The 23,846-nt window shown below is 41.4% G+C and overlaps 1 protein-coding gene and 1 pseudogene across 1 annotated transcript; one reads left to right on the top strand and one right to left on the bottom strand.

The window, feature by feature from the left end:
* The window catches only part of LOC127762540 (calcineurin B-like protein 3), a 34,419-nt pseudogene that overhangs the window by 3,987 nt on the left and 6,586 nt on the right, over positions 1 to 23,846 (bottom strand).
* On the top strand, positions 22,896 to 23,811 carry LOC127764502 (uncharacterized). Its single transcript, XM_052289385.1, has 5 exons — positions 22,896 to 22,988; positions 23,114 to 23,220; positions 23,291 to 23,548; positions 23,618 to 23,693; positions 23,776 to 23,811. Exons 1-5 carry the CDS (start codon positions 22,896 to 22,898, stop codon positions 23,809 to 23,811), a joined length of 570 nt encoding a protein of 189 aa, XP_052145345.1.

Here is a 23,846-nt window from a genome sequence, read left to right as displayed (position 1 = left end):
GATCTTGCCATCTTCGATTATGGCACCATCGATCCTCTTGAAAAGCTCATACAAGGCTTCGATCTCATTAGCGACAACTACAAAAAGAAAGAAGAAAAAGTAATAAAACAATAATTCTACTAATCTAGTACAACATGTTTGTATCTAATCTACTTGGATCTAAAAATAAAATAAAAATTGGTTGGATGCTTATATATGGTTTGGATGGTTAGAGCTTCCGGGTTTTGGGGGCCATCATTGCTGTAGCTAAGTATAGGGTTGCAGCAACTCATCACGGTTTGCAGCAGCTCATCACCAACCCGGCCATGTCCGATAGCCACTGTGCTAGTATCGCCGCCGCCATCTCGTGATTGATCAATCTCAGACTTGACTTGGCTGAAGTACTCTCGGAAGATGAAGGCTTTTATTAGCTAGCTAGAATGACTCCGGTTTGGAGGATTGAACACACGACGGATCGGAGATTTTTGGCAGGCGGAGGATCCGGTGCGAACGGTTATAATACTGGGTGCACGGTCGCGAATTGAAGCAGCAACAGTCAAAGACGGAATCCAAGCCACCCTATTGAAGCGCCTTGATCGATCTATCTTGCCGTGTGAATTGATCTCTTCAACAAACTACCATGCATGCGATTAGTCGCTTCTTATATAACTATCGTGCGTCACCTAGGTAGTGTTGTCCGCATTAATCCGCTTTTGCCGTTTGCTGCGACTGCATGTCGCTAGCCATGATCCCAGATGCTTTTTTATTCTATTTGCCCCGTTCTGATTCTATTTGCAACACATGTTGAAGTGGCCCGCCATCCTTTTTTCGGTCTCTCGCAGCCACCACAGCCACATCGATGGTGGCAAAACGGCCCGTGCTGATTATCGCTTGCTAATCGATTCTTGCCCTTCTTGCTGATCGATTCGTTGTCTCTGTTGGTGATCCCTTCTTGCCGACCGCTTGGACGCCTCTGAAGGTGATCTGTTCTTAGTTTCCCGCCCACCGCCCCATCTCTGGTTGCCGTGCTGCATGCCTCCTCTTCTGGGTACCTTCACTAAGGCATGGACTACATCGTGGGCACTGGCATGGTCAAGGATCTCTCAGAGGACTTGGCCACGACTACTACTATCGAGCATGCCACACACGCCGGGCGGTCACGGCCATCTCCGTCCACAACAATCCAACCTCAGTGACTGCATAATTGCTTAATTGGCTAGTAGAGATCAACAATCACTAATTAGAGTGTGTTTGGTTGGGCTTTTCAACCTGCTTTTGCTTTTGCAAAAGCTAGAAGCCAACCAAAGGGCCCAAAAGCCACAGCTGCTTTTGCCCAAAGCCAGCTTTTGGTGTAATACAAATCAAAAGCACCTCTACCCCCTGCTTTCACATGCTTTTGGGGAAAAATTACCCACCTCTGCCATTATCTTTACTACTTAACAATTCTGTAGTGGTGGTGGTGAAGCCAAACCTGGCAGACACGCGTCCTATAACCCGTTGGATCGGAACATCGGACGGTTATGATATATCGCTTCGCACGCGTGCGATCTGCTTTTTCTGGCTTTCCTCCACCGCGAAATGATTTCCTTCCCAGCAACGCTTGCGCTCCGCCGACGCCTCGCGCATCTTCCTCCGCCGCGCCTCCCACCTTCACCGCCATCGCCCCCATCGCCTCTTCGCCGCACACCGTCTCGCCTCCACCGCCGGAGCCCCCATCTTCGCCGCGCCCCGCCGCGCCGTCCTCTTCGCCGCCGTGCCTCCCACCTCTTCGCCGCGCCTCCATCGCCGTCGCCCCCATCGCCTCTTCGCCGCGCACCGCCGACGCGCCTCCACCGCTGTCGCCCCCATCGCCTCTTCGCCGCACACCGACTCGCTGTAACATCCCGGCCTAGGGCTTAATAGGATTAATAGAATACTCATATCAACAAGTTGCAACTTCTTTTCCGGAAGCCAATCTCCAAAGAACTCCAGGTTTAAGCGTGCTTGGCCTGGAGCAATTTGGGATGGGTGACCGACCGGGAAATTCTTCCCGGGTGCACACGAGTGAGGACAAAGTGTGCAGAAAAGACATGTGTTGGTCTGTGAGGTCAGTCTATGACCTATAAAAGCTGCCAGATGTAAGTGGGCCTGGCCTGGGAGAGGCGGGACGTTACAAAATGGTATCTGAGCCGACTCTCGCGGTTTCACGGGCACGTGTGTCGCAGTTGTGCAGGCATGGTGCGCATGGCTGGTGTAGACCAGGAGTGGTTACACAGCATGGCACATGCGCTGGCACTGGACACATGGACGTGGCCAAGAGAGGACGTTCCTGGCCTGGGGTTGATCGACGGGGGTATCGATCTCTCTTAAGGGGGTGAGGGTGTAACATTCTTGCCTAGGGCTTAATAGGATTAATAGAATACTCATATCTCGATCTCTCTTAAGGGGGTGAGAGTGTAATATCCCGGCCTAGGGCTTAATAGGATTAATAGAATACTTATATCAACAAGTTGCAACTTCTTTTCCGGAAGCCAATATCCAAAGAAAAATTCTTCCCGGGTGCACACGAGTGAGGACAAAGTGTGCAGAAAAGACATGTGTTGGTCTGTGAGGGCAGTCTATGACCTATAAAAGCTGCCAGATGTAAGTGGGCCCGGCCCCGCGCCCCGCCGCGCCTCCACCGCCGGCGCCCCCATCACCGCGCCGTCCTCTTCGCCGCGCCCCCCTCCTCTTCGCCGTCCTCCTCTTCACCGTGCCCCCACGCATCGCGCTCCACAAAGGTAAAAGTTAGGTTTATCTCAAGATGAGAGCGGGGTTTATGTTATTGTAACGAGTCCAGTAGTAGATTTTGTGGGGTGGATGTTGATGGACTGAGGGAGTATATGTAGAATGGGGATTATGGACTCAAATTCCAAGCACTCTGGCAGTGCTAAGTGCTAACAACTTGTGATATACTGTGCTGCAGCTGGATTTGTTCTGAGCCTGTAATTTGCACCAAATCAAACCATAGATTTCATCTATTTTGGCTGTCGAAATGATAGGTACAGGCCATTACAACTTCTTTATGAATTCATTAAAAGTTTGCTACCATGCAAGAGACATACTTTGAATTATTTACAAGTTCGTAATGAGTTATGCTACCAAAATACAATGTCCTAGCTACTTTTATTTAAAACTATTTGGTTTCTGGTTTTTATTGTCTGGACCATCTGAATGTAAGAATTGCTCGTGTGATTTCTGTTGGTGGAGAGGAAGCGAGGGGAGCTTCATCTGAATGAGCGTATCAATTCTTACTCCATTTTCTCTCTGACCTTTTCAGGTATAAGCCGGAGGTTGGTGATATCATAGTTGGCCGTGTTATTGAGGTACTGACATTTATGCTTTATGGCACCCTTTAGGGATAAAAACTTCATTTTGCTGGATATGATTATTTAGTTAAAAGTTGCTAGAATTTCTTAGTATTTTGACAGTACTGATAATATATGCATAAATTGGAGTAAGGTAGTTTTGGTAAATCTGGTTTAATATTATAGTCACATCTTCACAAAATCAGCTACTGTTATATTTAAAATCTTGATCAATTGGGTACACTGGGTTAAACATCATTCTGAAATATGAATCCTCCATGTTTTTTCTTTGCATCAAAATAATATTAGGTGTTGAATTACTTAAATATGCTTCAAGAGGCAATCATCTGCATGGACATGTAATAATCGGATGAAACTCTGCAGATTAATTTAGTACAGCAAACAATAGTGGAGATGCAAAAAACTTGGGTAAACAATAGTTCAGTTAGTTGAGGGGACCAAGATTATGATTGTGTACAAAATTCGTGCTGACATTGTCTAAAAAGTTCACTCCTTGAATTCTATAAACATGGCTAAAATCAGTTCTAACAATCACAAACTAAAAACAGGGGAAACAGCCAACAGACAGTCGCACTCTAACACTGTTTGATCTTCTATGATGCTCTGAACATCAGTAGTTGCAACCAAGTTCCTCGACAACACAACTAATGGACAAAAAAAAAAGAATCTATGTATCGCAGGTAGTTTGCTGCCGATATATATAATGTTTGCTTAAATAAAAGACACATAATTTCTGTGGGATAACTTTGTATTTACTACAAAATAATTTTTGTGTCAGCCGCTTACCTTCATTGGGCGACACTGATCCGTCACGAAAAGCAGAAATACATTAATAAATTATTCAGTGGTTCTCCAAATCTGCACACAAAAACAAAGAAGGAAATCTTGATCAATTAAATTATTTGGAGCTATAGACAAATAGCCTAATCAAAATTCCCAATATCTACCTGTTTGATATGCCAGTTCCTTCATAATTTTTGATCTATCATCTCTATTTTTTTTCAGAAATGGATAACATTCTTGGGGGCTCTACACAATCATGTACAAAAACAGGTTAGTTTTGTGCATGTTATTGACTCGAATGATGAACTCGAGGGAGCTGGGGCCGGGGGCCTCTCTCAGCTTCACAAAAAAAGAAATAAATAAAAAAGGAAGAGAACCTCTCATCCCTTATGTTACATAAAAATATCCTCATTTGATCCATTCTTTCATAAATTAATTGGTTTGTATATGGTGTTTTTCTTAGCAGCAACCTGACACAAATACATTCATGTTCAAACCGGGAAAATGTGCTGTGCATATTAATTCTTTGCATGCTAATTTCACTCGTGTGTTCCTTTCTTAGGCCCTCTTGCTGATATAACAAATATAAGTGGTTCCGGTTTGACAAATAGACGAGGCAGGGGTGGAAACAAGTCGTTAAGTGCCAGTCCAACTTCTTCAAATGGTATGTTTACCATATTGCTTGTTTCCTATTTTAATTAAATCTCAATCTGTATCCACCAACACCAATGTGATGATTATATACTTGTGATGCTGGCCATGAAGTTGTGCATCCTGTGGTGACGCCTAATAGTCATCCATGTGCGGAAAACCGCGGTGCATCCTTCAATACACCTAGCAATGTGCATATGTGCACAGGTTCGCATGAAGATGTTAGTGACCTTACTGTGGCTGAACTAAAAAGAAAGCGTGCTCGAGACCGCTACGCAGCATTGACCCCACAGCAAAAGGATGATAGGAACAAGAAGGCACGTGAAAGAAGGAAACGAAAGAAGGAGGAAACTCAAGCTTCAGGTACATCTATAATATGTATCTGTAAAAATTAAAATATGTCCTAAAAATTATGCGAAACAATCTTATATTTTCTCGCCGTGTGAACAGCCCCACTTGGCGATATTTCAAATATAAGTGCTGTTGATATAATGAAGTGCCAGTTGGAAGATAATGATTCTTCCACACTGCATCAAGGAAGTAATGTCTTTATTGTTTGTACACTTTGGTTGAACAATATATTATTCGACTAAGTGGAAATTGATGGTTCTATGTTTTAATAGAAAGAGAAGCTTCCCATCTCAATATCACACCCAGACGTCTCCCATTTACAATCATCAACAATGTAGCTCACTATGGTCCCAACGAAGTTCCAATGAGTCGCGTCACTCAATTAACAACCCTAAACATGAATAGTGCTGACTTCACTGTTCATAATTCAGTTACGCTAACATCTTTTTATGAATGGGACTACAATGATGTTACCGTTTATAAATTTTTGTGTTAAATATATATTACTGACTCTATGTTACAACAGGATGTGAAAATCATTATGATCCAATCGTAACAAGTGGGAACCAAAATACCCATAGCCCAATGCATGAATCCGGTATTTTTCAAGGCAACGATCGAAATGAGTGCGACCATGATGACGACATCTCTCTAGGTAACACTAATTTAACTTCATTATATGTTTTTTAATATCCACTTGTCAACATAAAACCTCTTTGCTTACATATGAGATGTGCGTTAAGTTAGTTGTTATTATCTATTCATACTTTTAAAATTTTTGAATTGAAGTGAGCAAAAAAGCCTATAAATGCACTCATGATGATGTTGGCACATCACTAGAGAATGAATTGGTGCGTGCGCCAACCAATCAGACAAAACAACGACTGCAGTCAAAGCTAGCTCGAGCTAGGGAGAAGCCTGCAACTCTTACACCGGAGCAAAAACAAGCTAAGGTGGACCGACAGAGAACACGACGTCAATCACTAACAAATGAACATAGACTAGAGTTGAATGACCGTTGTAGGGTTGTAAGGCAATCTATGCCAGATGTGGAAATCCATGATATGAATGCTCGTCGTAGACCAAGACGACAAAATGTTACTCCTGGAGAAAGATCTGCTCATCTGGCACGACGTAACGCACTCTATGCAGCTAGGCGTGACAAACCATGCGCTGAATCGATTGCACTAGAGTGCCCTGAGGGATCTAGCCCGTCGTTGCTAAATCCAACGCCTTGCTTGGAAGCAACCGGTGATGTGCCATCTACATCGAGCCTGCAAACTGAGCATTCTACATATCATCGTACACGATCATGCACCTTCGATGATGGTACATGATCAATGTTTTAATTCGTATACACATTTTTAACCCTTCCGCATACTAACTTTTCATTCAATTATAGATGATATGGATTCCTTCATGGATGATGACTCCGACGATGAATACTACATGTTTGCTGGGCTAGGTATCGTCGTCGTGATATCTTAATGTCTCTCTTTCACATGTATATTTTTTGCGGCCTATAAACCGTTTGCGCTAAACCATACTAGGAGACGATGAGGATGACGAGATGGTACAATCTGATGACGATGACACGCAATCGCCAACCTCTTCTGTTCCTGATCCGTTCGACTATGTCTATAGCAACATTCCACAAAGCACAAATGTTCTGAAGCCTGAACCTGACTGTAAACACTATGGTGCCAAGAGGTTCCAGTACGAACTGCCGAGCTTCTGTTGTCGGGATGGCGAGATCAAGCTTGTACAAAATGAAACACCGCCTGAACTGATGAGGCTTTGGACAAGCTCGGATCCAGACGCCAAGCATTTCCGGGATAACATTAGATACTTCAACGGCCACTTCTCATTCACTACCCTTGGTTTAAGCCTTGACAAGGCCTTTGCAAACATGAGTTCGGGCATGTACACTTTTCGGGCTCATGGTCAGATATGTCATAATATACATTCTTTCAGTCCTAGAGATTCTGGTCCAGAGCATCTTGAGCTGTATTTCTACGATGACGATCCAACATTGAGTCATAGATTCGAACGTTCCCCTAGCCTTGACCAGGATGTGATTAGGACTGTTGCAGACGTCCTTCGGAACAACCCGTACTCGGAGACATTTAGAAGTCTAGGGCAGGCTGAAGACCTCGCGAATTATCGCGTGACACTAAATCTGGACCATAGGTTGGACCAAAGGCGTTACAATGTGTCGGTGACAACTGAGGTCGCTGCTGTCTGGGTTGAGGGAAATGAGAGAAGGATGTTTGAGCCTAGCGTGACAATATACGGGAACGACCGTACACGGAAATCTATCCAGCCTTTCTACGGATGTTATGATCCCCTCTCGTACCCTCTGTTCTTCCCTAGAGGAGAGAGTGGTTGGCATCAAGGCCTTCCAAAGGACAAAATAACCATGGAGGATGCAAACGCTCGGAATGGCGATGATCCTGGTAAGTTTATCTTCGTACTATGTTGCCTTAGAGAATTGATAATTGTGTGTTACATGACTGTACTAACCTAGATGTTTGTCACGTGTAGATTGTAATAGCAGGATACGAGTCTCTATAAGGGACTACTGCTGCTATAAATTCCAGATGCGTCGTGGAATTTTCAATCCTATACTTCACGGCGGACGCCTGTTCTAGCAGTTTGCCGTTGACATGTACATCAAGGTTGAGAGCTCTCGTCTAGACTATGTGAGGAACAACCAGAAGGAGATAAGGGCGGACCTGTATCAAGGGTTGATGGATAGCATCCAGGCTGGGGAGAGTCGAGCAAGCGCGGTCGGCAAAAGAACTGTGTTGCCAGCGTCGTTCGTCGGTGTTGGCCGAAATGTGAAGCGTCGATACATGGATGCCATGGCCTTAGTACAGAAGTACGGGAAGCCAGATGTATTCCTTACAATGACTAGCAACCCCAAGTGGGATGAGATTACTCGTGAGCTTGATCCTGGCCAGACACCACAAGATCGTCCTGATCTCGTGGTCCGTGTCTTTCGAGCCAAGTTAGAGGACATAAAGAAGCAGCTGTTCGAGAAGCACATCCTTGGCAAAGTCATTGCACACGTATATGTTGTTGAGTTCTAGAAGAGGGGTCTGCCACACGCACACTTTTTGCTGATCATGAGTGGTCGATACAAGCTAACGTCTGCGGAGCAATATGACCGCATCGTCTCAGCTGAGCTACCGGACAAGAAAAAATATCTAGAGCTATACAATATGGTTGTCAAGCATATGATGCATGGCCCTTGTGGTCGACTCAACGGTAGTTGCCAATGCATGCGAGATGGAAAGTGCAGGAACAACTACCCATGAGAGTTCAACCCCACAACCTCGCAAGGCAAGGATTCATACCCATTGTATAGGAGACGTAATGATGGCAAGAGTAAGGTGGTTAGAGGACATCCTCTCGATAACAGGTGGGTTGTCCCATACAATCTTTATCTTCTACGGATGTACAACTGTCATATGAATGTCGAGGTTTGCTCGAGCATCAAGGCTGTAAAGTACCTCTTTAAATACCTTTACAAGGGACATGACAAGGCCTCGATATCCATAAACGAGGCAGATAAAAACGGTGAAATTGATGAGATTCAGCGCTACAGGGATGCGAGGTGGGTTACCCTCCAGAAGCCTTGTGGCGTATATATGGTTTTGACATATGCCACATCTCGCCGTCTGTGAGGCAGTTGCAATTGCATCTGCCAAACATGCACATGTTGGCTTTCGATGCAGACAAGGATCTCCGTGAAGTTCTGGATAAGGAAGACGCGGGCAGATCGATGCTTACGGCGTATTTCGAGGCTAACAGGCAGCATGTCTGGGCTCGAGATATCCTTTATAGAGATTTCCCAATGTGGTTTACTTGGCAGACGCCAGGTAAGTACTGGAAGAAAAGAGATAGAGGTGGCCAGGTCGGGAGAATTGTATGTGCCCACCCAGCAGAGGGGGAGCGCTACTATCTTCAGGTGCTTCTAAACCACGTGGCAGGATCCACCTCATTTGAAGACCTACGTACTGTTGATTGTGTGCTCATGCCGTCGTTCCGTGCTGCAGTTGAAAGAAGGGGTCTTATAGAGGCAGACAACACCCTCGACGAGTGCCTTACGGAAGCCGGTGTCTACCAGATGCCAGTGTCGCTACGCAGGTTATTCGCTACCATATTGGTGTATTGCGAACCTACCGATGTCCGTGCACTTTGGGACAAGCATCTAGATTCCATGTCAGATGACTATAGGCGTAACAACGCATGCCCTTATGCTGTCCAACAGATGGTGCTGATAGAAATCCGGGGTATGCTACAATCAATGGGTAAGGAAATCTCATCGTTCCCGCTCCCTGAAATAGACGAATCACATGATAGTACTCGAGGAGATCCCAGAGAGATTATTGAGGAGTCTTCCATTGTTGTGAGAGAGATGATATGGACCTCCCAGACCAGCTCAATGATGAGCAAAGGTCTGCATTCAATAAAATCATGAACGCGGTTGGTAGTGCTCAGGGGAGCGTGTTCTTCGTAGATGGCCCAGGAGGCACGGGGAAGACTTTCCTATATAGGGCGCTACTAGCTACAGTGCGTGGCAATGGTGATATAGCGGTGGCAACCGCGACATTGGGTGTTGCAGCTTCTATAATGCCTGGAGGCCAGACCGCACATTCGCGGTTCAAGATCCCCCTCAACATTGAGGAAGGGTTGTATTGCAGCTTCACCAAACAAAGTGGGACGGCAAAGCTTCTCCATATGGCGTCGCTTATAATATGGGATGAGGCCTCCATGACAAAGAGGCAAGCGGTTGAGGCCCTCGATATGAGCATTAGAGATATAATGGGTTGTCCACGTTCTCCGTTTGGAGGGAAGATGATTGTGTTTGGAGGGGATTTCAGGCAGGTGCTCCAGGTCATTAGGAAGGGCACTAGGTCTCAGATAACAGATGCCACTCTATGCAGGTCCTATCTTTGGGATTGTAAGGTTCAATTGAAGCTTGTTCGCAATATGAGGGCGCAGAGCGATGCGTGGTTTGCGGACTACCTCCTTCGAGTTGGGAATGGAACCGAGGAGGTGAACAAGGAAGGACTCATAGGCCTTCCTTCAGATATTTGCGTGTCGTGCAAAGGGAATGAAACGGACCTAGAAAGGCTCATCGATACCGTGTTCCCTAACCTAAACGATAACCTGACGGACCCAAACTACATCACATGTAGGGCCATATTGTCCACTAGGAATGAGTTCGTCGATCGAATAAACATGAAGATGATTGAGAGGTTTAGAGGAGATGTGATGACATATCATAGTTTTGACCGAGCAGATGATGACACTCATAACTATTACCCGCTGGAATTCTTGAACTCTCTAACTCCAAATGGGCTACCTCCGCATGTGCTTAAGCTGAAGATAAACTGTCCCATCATGCTTTTGAGGAACATTGACCCAGCCAACGGACTTTGCAATGGGACAAGGCTGGTGGTTCGTCAGTTCGGAAAAAATGCTATTGACGCGGAGATTGTTGTAGGGCAGCATGCTGGAAAGAGAGTTTTCCTTCCTTGAATACCTTTATGTCCTTCTGATGATGAGATGTTCCCGTTTCGCTTCAAGAGGAAGCAATTTCCGGTTAGATTGAGCTTTGCATTGACCATCAATAAGGCGCAGGGTCAAACGATTCCAAATCTACTTACCAGAGCCTGTCTTCTCTCATGGTCAACTATACGTCGCGCTATCTAGAGCAACCTCTAGATCAAACATAAAAATACTATCGATGCATGTAGAAGACAAGAAACAAAAGAAAAAGTCTAAGCGTACTAGAGTGAAGGACAATGAGAAGAAAGGAAAGGAATTGTCTAAACAGGGTCCAACATACACAAAAAATATTGTGTATAGAGAGATCCTCACAGATTAGAAAAGGTATATTATGTGTCTAATTAACCATCCGCAATATGCTTAAATTCCTTCTTACTGTAAATTTTATATTCCAAGTCTAACATTTCGTGAGTTTTTTTTCTTGGACAGCAATCAACATTACTTTCTTGGTCTGCCCCTTCTCCTGTTATGCCTACATCCACTCCTTCCCCGAGCAGTCCCTCCCGCCGCCTCCTCATCATGGCTGATTCAGAGACCAAAATCGTTGTAGTCGGCTGCTCGCCGAGGAATTGCAGGTGATCAGGTAAAGATATTTTTCTATCAGTCGAGGGTGAACCACCCTGGCAGCTCTTCCCTTGCTCATTATTTTTTATTCTTTGCTAAGAGGAGAGAAGCCAATTGCAGTTTAGCATTTCTTGTAATCATGTTGTGGCAGTCCAGTTTCCAGTGGGGTACTGAATTACCACTTGAGTGGAGATCATCTGAACTGAAAGCCAACATTTGAGCTCATGCTATTAGCCTATTACTGTATCAAATAAAACTTTGTTGTTTATCAAAGAAAAAAATTATAGAATTTTTGTTTCTAACATTATTTTGGTATGAGTTTTCCCTGCTCATGCTAAGCTCACTTCTGCCAAACTATTTGATGTTTCTAGCAAGAGAGTCAAATCAGTGATGTCGGATTGCATCTTTGGCAATGGGGTGCTGTGCCTGGATTAGGAGCAAAACATTATTATGCTCTTGATCTATTATTGTCAGGTTGACAAAGCAAGATGGACTATAGGGACCACTATTATTTTAACATTTAGGATTTGTGGATTTCTTTCATTTTTTGTTTTTTCTCTGACCATTTCTGCACTTTTGTCAATTCATATGCAAGATGGATAGACCCAGTGGAAGCATTGTAGGCGTGTGCAAGAAATAGTGAAGGGATGCATCTAGCACAAATTTCCTTCCTGATGAACATTCATTGTTAACAGTAGGTAATTGTATAAAATTAACTTACAATTCCATTTCAATCGCCATATAGGACTTCTTTGGAGAGGAGGAAGTTTACCAGATTTGAACTAATTTTTGTAAAGTCATATGTTCCAAAGAAGCCCTTAAGCTAACAGATGGCAAGTTTGTGAACCCATTTATGCCTTTTGAATGCATGATCAAATTTTTGGTCAAATAAGGGCATCTATATAGTTAATGTGGACTGATGGCATATATTATATATTAATAATATTTATTTGGTCAGTGTTTGACTTGACATACACTCTGCAACTGCATGTATAATAGAACTTGTATTTGTTTATAGATCTCTGTTTACTGATTTTAGACATTCAGTGGCATTTTAGTTCATTTTTCTTATCTTTCGCGGATCATTTGACCATATGTGGTTTGTACTCTTTATCTGTGCACATACCTATGTTGCTGCTACTCATGATCAGATGGTAGTTGCATAATGATATATCATCAGTTGGAATTAGATTGTGAGAAAACTTGATGATTTAATTTCTGTACATTTTACTTATTTGTTTCAGGAATTCAGTGGGTTACAACTATGGTTCACTGATCTGCTGACCTACTATCTTTCTTTTTTGCTTGGTACATAATGCCTAGATGTTTGGGCTAAGAAACTAAATTGTGTCAATCAGGGACTCCCGCTGACGCCGTCGCCGCCTCGCCCCTAACGACAACCGCCGAAGCTGAAGACCACCGATCCTCGTCGAGGACCACCGAAGCCAGCAACACCCGCCTTGCCGATCTCCTCTGTAGCTGCTGCCGACCGTCGCCGCTGCCCACATCGCCGATCTACTCCGCAGACGCTGTTTCATCTATACGAAATTTGACTTATGAAGCTTAGCATATTGTGATATTGCCTATGATTTTACTTATAAGGAATAAAATATGCTCCGACAATAGTGTATTTAGGCGCCATTGTTTTGCAGTTGCTGCTGCTTTTCAGCAGAACTAGCCTGATGCTTATAAGCATCAGCAATTCCATTGTTTTGCTTATGGCTGATTACTGGATCTTCTATAAACTGATGCATTGCCTCTGCTTGCCTGCCTCTGTGTGTGTTGTGTGCTTGTCAGCACTGACTCCAGATGCGTGCAGTCAGCATAAAGCTATTGTGTAGATACTAGATACTGGTGTTGGATTGAGAGGGTTGCATTTTGAAGTTACATTGGTTGGCATGAAGCTATTGTGCAGATACTGTATACTGTTTTTTTTTAAAAAAAAAGTTGGATACTGGAGTTCCTGTGACTAATTGAAAATCATAGCTCTCTTGGATTGAGCCTTCCAAGCTTTGACAAGTTAGATTTGAGCGTGTTTGCATATTTGGTACGAGTACAGGAAAATATGCATTACATTTCCATGATACTAGAATATGGAGTAATCTGGAATTAGATGTTTTACGAAGAATGTGGTGATATTTTAGTGCTAAATAATTTTATCTTTTCTCTCTTTTTCTTTATATTAATCTTTAATCTATCTCGTGGATTAGCAACTGAAGAAAAAACTTTTCATATGCGTGTCTTTACCGATTAAAAAGGGCATACTGTAAAATAAACTACAACAAAATACAACAAATTCAACTTAGTTTTGAAATTTTAATTTTAGCTTTCAAGCATAAGAGAGACGAAGCTGATATTGTTTTATTATTTGTGTTATTATATAATTGCACCGTACCGTTAGCACGGATATATTGTTTGTTTATGTGACTCAATGTTCAATTAATTGTTAAAGGAAACAAACTATGGGCCTTATGGGCCTAATCGACCCATATGACCTGACTGTTAAAGTCCAATGCCAGAACCAGCCAACAGCCAACGATTTGTTTGGGTGTTTGTTTCGATTCCGACGTGCCAGAACCAGCCAACAGCCAGCTGGCGATTTTTTTGGTATTTGATTCGATTTTGACGCCACGGCAAGATAACGCTAATCGTGATTAGTTAACAATCATCACATAAATGGCGCCAGCAGCTCTTGTTGCCAGCCGCCACCATTTCCACCCGTTCTTCTGGACGTCTCTTCCGAACGACTGATTACCATGCAAGATGGAGAATGGCGTAGCCGTTCAACCATGGAGGTCACTCTTTCTTCATTCTATTGTTTCTTCTGTTGATGGATTGTGCAATGCTATTATATTGTGTATATTGTCTTCCCCATGCAGAATTGTTCGGTTCCACGAGATACAAATAGATCACATACACTGGAAATGGTGGATTGTCCGTGCGAGGGTCATCAAGAAAGGACATCTGCAAGAGAATTATTACGGCGATCTACAAATTCGGCTAATACTAATTGATGAATTGGTAAGTCAAAATGATTTTTCAATCTTCTTTTTCAGAATTTTAGATCTAATATGTAGTTTATTTCCATTGTGACTCACTGTATCTAGCAAGCCTCTCAGTGCATGTCAACACTCTATTGCTTATCACCTCAGCCAATCAGATCACGCCGAAGCTAAAATCTTTATATTTATTGATTGATTGATTTTTACGACAATAATTGTTTTAGTGTCTTATAGTCTTACATCTCATAACATGTGTAGGGCACTAAGATGGAGGCAATTGTTTACCGTCGTCAAGCTGAGCATTTCAACAAGCTTTTAAGATGCAGATCTGTTTATGATTTCTATAACGTCGGGTTTGATCCGACGGAAATGATCATGCATCTAAGATTTAAGATAAGATCTCACTTCTGCATGATTCTCAATAGTGCAACAACTACCCGCACGCCTCATGGTCATGTCCACATGCTACGTTGTCCATGGCGTTTTCCAGAATATGATGATATTTTTTTGGCAAGGCACAATTCTTTAGTAGGTATATTGTTTGATTTGGTACTGACAAAAATACCATTCTTTGTTTAGTTGCTAGCAAATGAAAAACTAATGTGTCTATGGGTTGTGCAGATGTCATTGGATTAGTTGTGCATGTCGGGGACATTGAGTTCAGGAGTTTGTATTTGCGTCGGACGCCGACAAGGATAATCGTGCTGGTTAATCCTAGGTACGACATGCTCCATTTCTTTACATGTATTAATTAATTAAGATCACACAACACTCATGTTGCATACAATTTTTGTAAATCAGGTTGCAGATAATTTTCGTTCGTGTATGGGACCAACAACTTACCCGCAACTTGACTAGGTGGCGCTCAGCACGGACACATTTCGATTGTTTTGTGGCTACGCTGACGAGGGTGGACAGAAGAGCAGGTAAGGAGAAGCCCCCCTCTATTTCTCTAACATATTTGCCACCGTGATAAATCACATATTTTAAACTAACTCACCTTTTCCTTTTGCAGATGAACTATCAACTACTTATGAATCTGACATAATTTTTAATCCTGATTCAGCATTAGCAAATGAATTCAATGTTCTGCGCCAGGCGTTAGAAGTATCACCTTCTAATGTTCAAGAGCAGGTTGAAGAGTCTATCGCTAGAAGAAACCTTCATAATTATCAACGCCAAAACTAGAAGATTTTAATGAAGGCAACTATAGTTACCTTTATTTCGCATACAAATAATGATTTTTCGCTTCCAAGTTTTTATAGTGTCATCAGCTTTGTTGCTTACTCAGAATAAGGAGCACAATTTTACAATCTCAATATGATACAAAAGTTGTATGCCACTCATATAAAATGATGTCCACGAATCTCAATGAAAAGCACTTTTTACGTGCGATCAAGATGATTTTTCCGAGCGGAGAATTTGACCGTATGTACCTGAGTGTCTAGAAAACTATATATTTTCACGTGCGGGCGGCCCAACCACACTGTATAATCGATTAACCCGTGCGGCCAAATCATACCGCCCGCATGGAAAAAAATTAAAAGGCAAAAATCACTGCCTGCCCGCCGGCCCGCACGCATCCGGCCACCGCAACTCGTCGTCGCCGTCGTCGCACCACATCACGCATCCGGCCGCGGCCGCCGCACACACCCGACCGCTGCCACAGTGTATAATCGATTATCCCACGCGGCCAAATGATACAGCCCGCTCGGAAAAAAAATTAAAACACGAAAATCGCAGCCCGCCTTCCGCCCCGTACGCAACCGGTGACCGCAACTCGTCGTCGTCGTCGTCGCACCGCAGCACGCATCCGGCCGCCGCCGCCTTGACCAGCCGTGGCAGCCACACGCATCCGGCCGCCGCCACAACTCGTCGCCGTCGTCGCGCCGCCGCACGCTCTCGGCCGTCGTCGCATCATCCGGAAAATTGTTTTATATCTAAATCGTTCGCTCGTTGCTTGCTTCTGGTACTTCAAAAGCTACGTGCTTTGATTTTTTTTCCATGCTACTGTGCACTCGTCCTATTAACTGAGAAAGGATGTATACAAGCTATGGGGCCTGATCGGCCCATATCACGGAGCAATGAAACGTGACGAGCTGCTTCCGTTTTGTCGCCGCGAGATTGCCGCCGCGCGTGTAGCACCGACCTTCCGTTTATCTCGTCGGTTCCCACCTAGGCATCCCATCCACTGCATTCCAATCGCCTCCGCATCCAAGCGCCTTTCATCGGCGGTCGGCTGCCGTGACGACGCTGCCGCCGCAAGTGCAACACTTCAAATCGATCTTCAACTGCAACTGAATTTTGAAGAGGTGCCTTTCTACTGCACTATATGTGAAATAAGAGGTGAGCAGTAGCAACACCACCACGTTCTTGTGGTATACTCTTGTTTGTTGCAAATTGAATTTTCATGTTATCTATTTGTCTAATATTACAATTTTTTTTGGCAACTTCAATGATTCACTTCCAATAGAGTGTCAATTACAACAACATGATGTCGGCAAATTATCGCACACACATCTCCAACCGGGTTCATGCCCCCACGTCAGAACAGCTGCCTGATGCATCTCAACCTGTAACAATCATAAAACCATTTAACAGGAAAGGATATTTCACATGTTTGTTATTCTTCTTTTATTTGTCATTTTGTGTAAAATTTTATATCAAATTTTCGTAAGTTGAGGGTACGTACCTCCTTTTGTATGTTTACCGTTACTTTATGCATGGCTGCAGGTCAGTAGAGTTCGATGAGATTAAGGTGGAACACGTCTTCCGAACATGCTGGAAGGTGAGTGTGAAGGTGGTGTTCAAATCTCCCATGCAGCAAAACAAATTTGGTGCTCAATATATTCGGTTTATCCTAAAGGACGCAACGGTATGTCACACGCATCACCCCTCTCCTCCTAATTGCTAGATATAATTGAGCGTTGTTCACAAAAATTATGGAAATTATGCCTTTATTCTATATGTACAATTTAAACGTAGGATACAAGGATGGAAGCACTAGCGTATGACCAGCAAGCAGATCGTTTTAATGGAACCATACAGAGTGGCTTAGTCTATGATTTTACTAATGTGGGGTTCCAACCGACCGATGTGCCTACCTATGCCAACCTAACCATGCAAGCTAAGTTTTGTATGATTCCGACACCAAAGACAGCCCTACGCAAGCCTCGTTTTGTAGACTTCGGTGCTATTTTTACCGACGTGATAAGTGATGATATGTTGATAGGTAAAGCAACAACCTTCAATAACTATTTTCAGCCCTATTTTTAAACTCTATAGTTATGTTCATTGCATAAATATTCGTTCAGATGTTGTTGGTGTGCTTATATACGTGGGAGAAATACATCATCACCAACTTTACGGACAAAGTATACCTACTAGGGATTTTGCCTTGGTTAATCGTCGGTGAGTTCATTTTCAGTTTTTCCTTTACATAACATGTTCTCATATTGTGAGTGGTCCCTAATCCACTTTTAGTACTATAGATATAAGGTAATCTTTCTTCGAATTTGGGGTGAATATGCATCTCGACATACAGTGTGGTGGCAAGCACTTGCATCACAGTATTGCTGCATGTCTGCTACATGACTCAAGAAATTAGATATTCTAACCAGTAAGTAACAAATCATCCTAAAATGAATTACTATTTTACCATTTTGTTTGCGAGGTAATAGAACTGAACACTGTCAGACTGACTTGCTTATCGTGCAGAGACATTAACTACTACGATGGACTCCGAATTGACCAACTCTACAGATTCACTCAGTGCACCTGAGTTGGGCGTGATTCGTCATTTATTCGTTAGTTCTCGTGAGGATGCTCAACGGTTCACTCAAGCAGTCGTTTCCTTGAGAGCGAAATTTATTACTATTGCTTCCCTTTTAGACCGATTGGATCCTCAAGGAATCATCAGACGAGATGTGCCTTTGATACAACAAGAGAATACTATCGCCCGTTTTTAATAAGCTTAAGAGATTGCTTTTGGATTCATGATTTTGGTTACATGTTTAACATTTGTAGGGATGCTCTGGTCTATTAACGTTGTTTTTTCGGTCGTAGAAACATAAATTAAACTGTCCTATTATTTCGATTATGATGATTTGTTATGTCCGGATTTCGTCCGGTATGTTCGAACCAGATAAAAAAAACACATGGTTTTCCTATGATGCATATGTTCCCCCTTGCAATGCACGTGTTATTTTCATACACATAAATTAAACCAGAACTATAATATTATGAAAAAATATTTTACGTCCTAATTAATTGCATCCGGTTTGTTCGGACCGGATCGACAAAAAAATTTAATTGTGATACATTCCCTTTATTTTTTTAACGAGATATACGTACGTGCACGGTCCAACAATTTTGTTCTCTCAATTTTTTTCCTTCTAATTTTAATCGTACCCATGATATCGGATTTATTCAGTTTCCCGAAGATTGAAGGACAAAATAATTGAAGGAAGGAAGAAGCGTGAAACCGCCTTGACTCCTGCATACCCAGGACACGTGAAAAGGCCCATCAACCCATCCAGATTAAGGCCTATATAATATTAGTCAGGAAGGAAGGAAGAAGCGTGAGACCGCCTCGACTCCTGCGTACCCAGGACACGTGATAAGGCCCATCAACTCATCCAGATTAAGGCCTATATAATATTAGTCAGGAAGGAAGAAGCGTGAAACTGCCTCGACTCCTGCGTACCTAGGACACGTGATAAGGCCCATCAACTCATCCAGATTAAGGCCTATATAATATTAGTCAGTCAAGAATCACTTTCGAGTTGATAAGGCCCATCAACTCATAAAGATTAAGCCCTATATAAGATAAGCTGGTGCCCTGTTTCCTTGCTAAGTGTTGCCGTCATATTCAGTTTGATCTGCTCATCGTATCGCCACCGCACAACTCGCCGAATACCAAGGCTGGTAAACAAGCGCCGCTGCCGTCGCAAAATCCACCGAAACCAGACTACGCGACCACCACACGATGGATGCATCGCCGTCAAATCCGCCCTCGCCGACTCCGCCACATCCGCAGACTCCTCCGCCACTACTGTTGTCGACGACGCCGCCGCCGCCGCCAGTCCCGTCGTCGCCGGCTCAGCCGCCAGTCCCGTCGTTGCCGCTGCCGCCGCCATTGCTGTCACCGGCTCCTCCTCCGCCGCCCTTGCCGTCCTCTTCGGCGCCAAGCAATGTCAGCACAGATATTGATCCGGTAAGTTAAGCACCCAGCTTAATTAGTCCATGAAGACTATATATATATATATATATATATATATATATATATATATATATATATATATATATATATAGACACTCATATGGGGCACCATGGTATCAAATGCACAAAATCACTCAAATTTTTCAAAATTTTCAAATTGTGAGTATATACCTAGTTATAATAATTTGATTCATACCTATACCTATCAACAAAACAACTCAAATTTAACTTTATTTCACAATCCATGATTACATACCTAACTAATTATATGTATGGATGCTATATACCTAGAATCAAAGTCTAACAAAAACAAGTTCAAATTCAGTTCAAACTTGCTTTGAACTAGTTAGTAAAGTAGTTAATGTTAATACCTAAGTAATTGAAAAAGTTTCATACTCATTTGAATTGGGTATATACTCAATTTCAACAATGGTGCCCGGGCACCATGGAGCACCAAACAAATTTACTCTATATATATATATATATATATATATATGGTATATAACATCCATACATATAATTAGTTAGGTATGTAATCATGGATTGTGAAATAAAGTTAAATTTGAGTTGTTTTGTTGATAGGTATAGGTATGAATCGAATTATTATAACTAGGTATATACTCACAATTTGAAAATTTTGAAAAATTTGAGTGATTTTGTGCATTTGATACCATGGTGCCCGGGCACCATGGTGCCCCATATGAGTGTCCTATATATATATATATATGTATGTATGTATGTATGTATGTATGTATGTATGTATGTATATGTATGCGCGTTCTATTGCAATTTGGGTTACTTATAGCAGGCAGTACATTAGCTAGCTAATGTTAATGCATGGTACTGTAGATTAATGCTATACACTGTACGTTACTTGATTATTAATTAAAGCACCTAGCTAGCCATCCACTATTATATTAAAAAATTATTACTTACAAATATGTCAATTGCATTAATATATGCTCCTACACTAGCTTGTGCGTAGTTCTCAGGGTTGCTTCTTTACTTATATGATGAACTCATCTCTCGCACTCGCAAAACCGAGGGACTCATTAACACATGATTAATTAAATAGTTTTCAATTAGAACAAATAGATTTTTATGGTTTTATAAAATAACTCTAACAACATAACTCAAAATAAAATCAACCTGGCCCTCAGCTTATTTTACAAATAATATATAATACTCTGAGTGGTATGGTTCACCAAGAAAAAAAGATTAATAGCTATGATCGAGCAAAATAAAGCATTGCACCGACTAATGCTACAATAATATTGACATCCCTGCCGACGTGTTTTTTTTCCAGTGTTATATATAATTTCCATATGCAATATAGATATCCTTGCTTAATCTCATGTGGTACTCAGGTCAATCAAGACTCCATTCATGCTGATATCATTACAACCCCACCCTCGAAGAAAGCAACAAATTTGGAATCCGAGTAGCATGGAGTATCCAAAGTCAGCATGCCAAATATTGATGTACCATCAAATTTGATACGATTTATGTTTGGCCAGACCTACGAGTATCTCCCTCAAGGTACATTATGGTTTTCACATACTCCCTTCATTCCACAATGTACGGCAAAATTACTTTTTAAAGTTGTTTCATAATATAAGGCATATATGTATGCATGTCATTAACTAACACCTCTTCTCCACTAAAATATTATTATTTAAACTCTCCACCAAGACCTTTAATTTTATTGGGTGCATGCATAATTATCTCTTGGTCTTTGGTTTAAGAGTGGTTGTGCTTTATATATAAAACTTTGTGATATCAGAATTCATTTTTTTTTGTTTTACAGATTATGAATTAACAGACGAGGATGTAATGGCCATATTTTTAATTGAAGATTCGACTGAAAATTGTACACTGGTGGACATGGGAGATTTTTATAACAAGAAACATCACCTAACGTGCCTTCTCTCTGGAGATAAATTTTTGAACGATGATGTAAGTAAAACTACCTATGATGAAGCAACGTTACAATTTAATTGCCAACATATTCTTTATTAATTGCAGATTTTTAATTGAATCAACAGGTCATCAGTGCGTACATACACTGTATAAGGGAGTAAGCAAATAACGATAAGAAAGTGAAATATGAAAACCCGTTTCTTTCTGACATGCTGAAAGCGGCTGGGGTCAATGGAGTAAATGAAGATAAAGATAACTTTATTACAAAGATAGTGAAGAATTACCTAGACCATGAACTGGTATTGTTTGGCTCTCTATATTTGATAGTATTTAAGTTTATTATTTATATATTTATATATATATATAATATAATATAATATATGTCCTAACTCCATGTCTTGTTTAGATTTTTATTCCAATAAATATGAAAGATAAACATTGGTATTAGCGGTTGTCAACACAGAAAAACAACAGATACAAGTACTTGATTCCATGTGTATGACATTCAATAGTGTTGACCTCGCAAATACGGTTAGTGTATATGACATGTGAACTCTCTTTTTTTTTTAAGATTGTAATTCATTTATGTATATTGCTGACTGCAAATATGATAATTGAGCAGCTACAAGGACTACAATATCATCTTAATATTATTGGACGGCAACAGAACTTGCCTAGCCACAAATGGGGTGACCTCAATGTTATCAAGTGGCCAATAATAGAACAACTAAAAGAAAGAATTCAGGAAGACAGGTATACTACAAATAAATTTTTCATGGAATATTAATATAAGATGAATGATATATTTCAAATGGTGTACTGTTGTTTAGTTTTTAATAGTTGTACTTATACTTTAAAACAATGCAGCTCTTCATGTGGACTATTCATGCTCAAACTTATGGAGAATTGGACAGGAGAATCACTTTCTCGTTCTATTACACAGGTGTGTTTCTTAATAAAAAAATAGTTGATCAAATATCTTATCTATTTTAAATTAAACAAATTTACTTTTTAATGCGCAGGAGGATATTATACTTTTTAGGTCCAAACTAGTCAGTGTATTATTACGTTGGAATACAAATAAGGCGGTCATAACGACCGGGGAACAAAGCGAAGATACCAAAGATAGTGATGACGATGTTGTTATATTGGGTAGTCATCAACAGAAATTCGGCTCTACAAGGGACATCAATGAAACTAAAGAAGTAAATAAAAAATATAGTTCACTACTCTCTGTGGTATCTAAGATGAGTAAACAAGAGTTGATAAGCGGCCTTCTGCACTACATCCAACAGATTAATTGTGCTGAAGCCATGGAGTAAGCCACTCCAATGCATTGTATACACAATCGTAATTCATATATGCATTAACTTATTTTCTTTGATTGACAGGAAAATATGGGTACAAAGTTCAATGCCGCACTTTATTAGCTTGAGTCTCAAACAGCTTCAAACAATACTAAAGAAGGACGAGCCATTGGAAAGTGAATGCTTCAACATGGCTATTCATAAGTTCATGTATGAAAAAATCGAGATGATTCATGAAACTAAAGAAGCAATATCGAATCATTGCCTGTACTTGCAATTTTGGGTAAGTTTTTAAATTCTAATTCTCATGTCATTCTCTATTGCTCATGTTATTACCTAGAATCGCAATATCGAATATATTGATTTCTCTATTGCTTATGTAATTGAACCATTTTTTAAATCATGTAGAGGGCTACTGGCTTTGGTAAAGACCCGGTCCACCATGACAACATAAATCTTGCAGAGACCGTCGGTAGTTGGTCGGAAATTCATTACAAACTTTCACAGTGCAAAGCGATAAGATCGCTAAGATTCCATCGCATATGGCCGTGTTTTATATATTATCTTGACGGTTGATCTTTTGTAGATTCTTATACCAGTACGCCATGCTCGAAGTTTTATCGTGCTCGTAGTGGACCAAGAAAGTCAAACGCTCTATGTATTAGACCCAAATCCACTTATGCCAGAATATAAAAATAACCCAAACATGAGATACACCAGAAAACTGATAACTATTTGTGATCACTTCAACAAAGCTATGAGAAAGGCATGCCCTGGCTCTAGGTGGAATGAAGACATCAACTTGTGGAGGCAAGTAATTGTCAATAATCCGGTTTACAACAGGTAAGTTATCTTCTTAAAAACTCATTCAACTGTGTAAAGAAAGGGAAGCTAACTCTTCAATTTCCTTAGGAGTTTATCGGGTTTTCTTGTTCATCTTTTCATGTGTACATGGAATAATAAAGAACCACATTTGCCGGCAATTAATGTAAGTCGTGACAGGCATTGATTATTCATATATTACATTATTATATATTTACCAAAATTTAACTTATTAAATACATGTGCAGGATGGTGACGAGCTAAGGAAACTGTTTTTTTGCTAAATCTACTGATGTACCAACAAAATGAGTGTGAAAGC

The sequence above is a fragment of the Oryza glaberrima genome, chromosome 2 (genome assembly GCF_000147395.1).
Source record: "Oryza glaberrima chromosome 2, OglaRS2, whole genome shotgun sequence".
Lineage (NCBI taxonomy): Eukaryota > Viridiplantae > Streptophyta > Magnoliopsida > Poales > Poaceae > Oryza > Oryza glaberrima.
The sequence above is the reverse complement of the archived record's forward strand: the minus strand, read 5'-3'. Positions and strand labels throughout refer to the sequence as shown.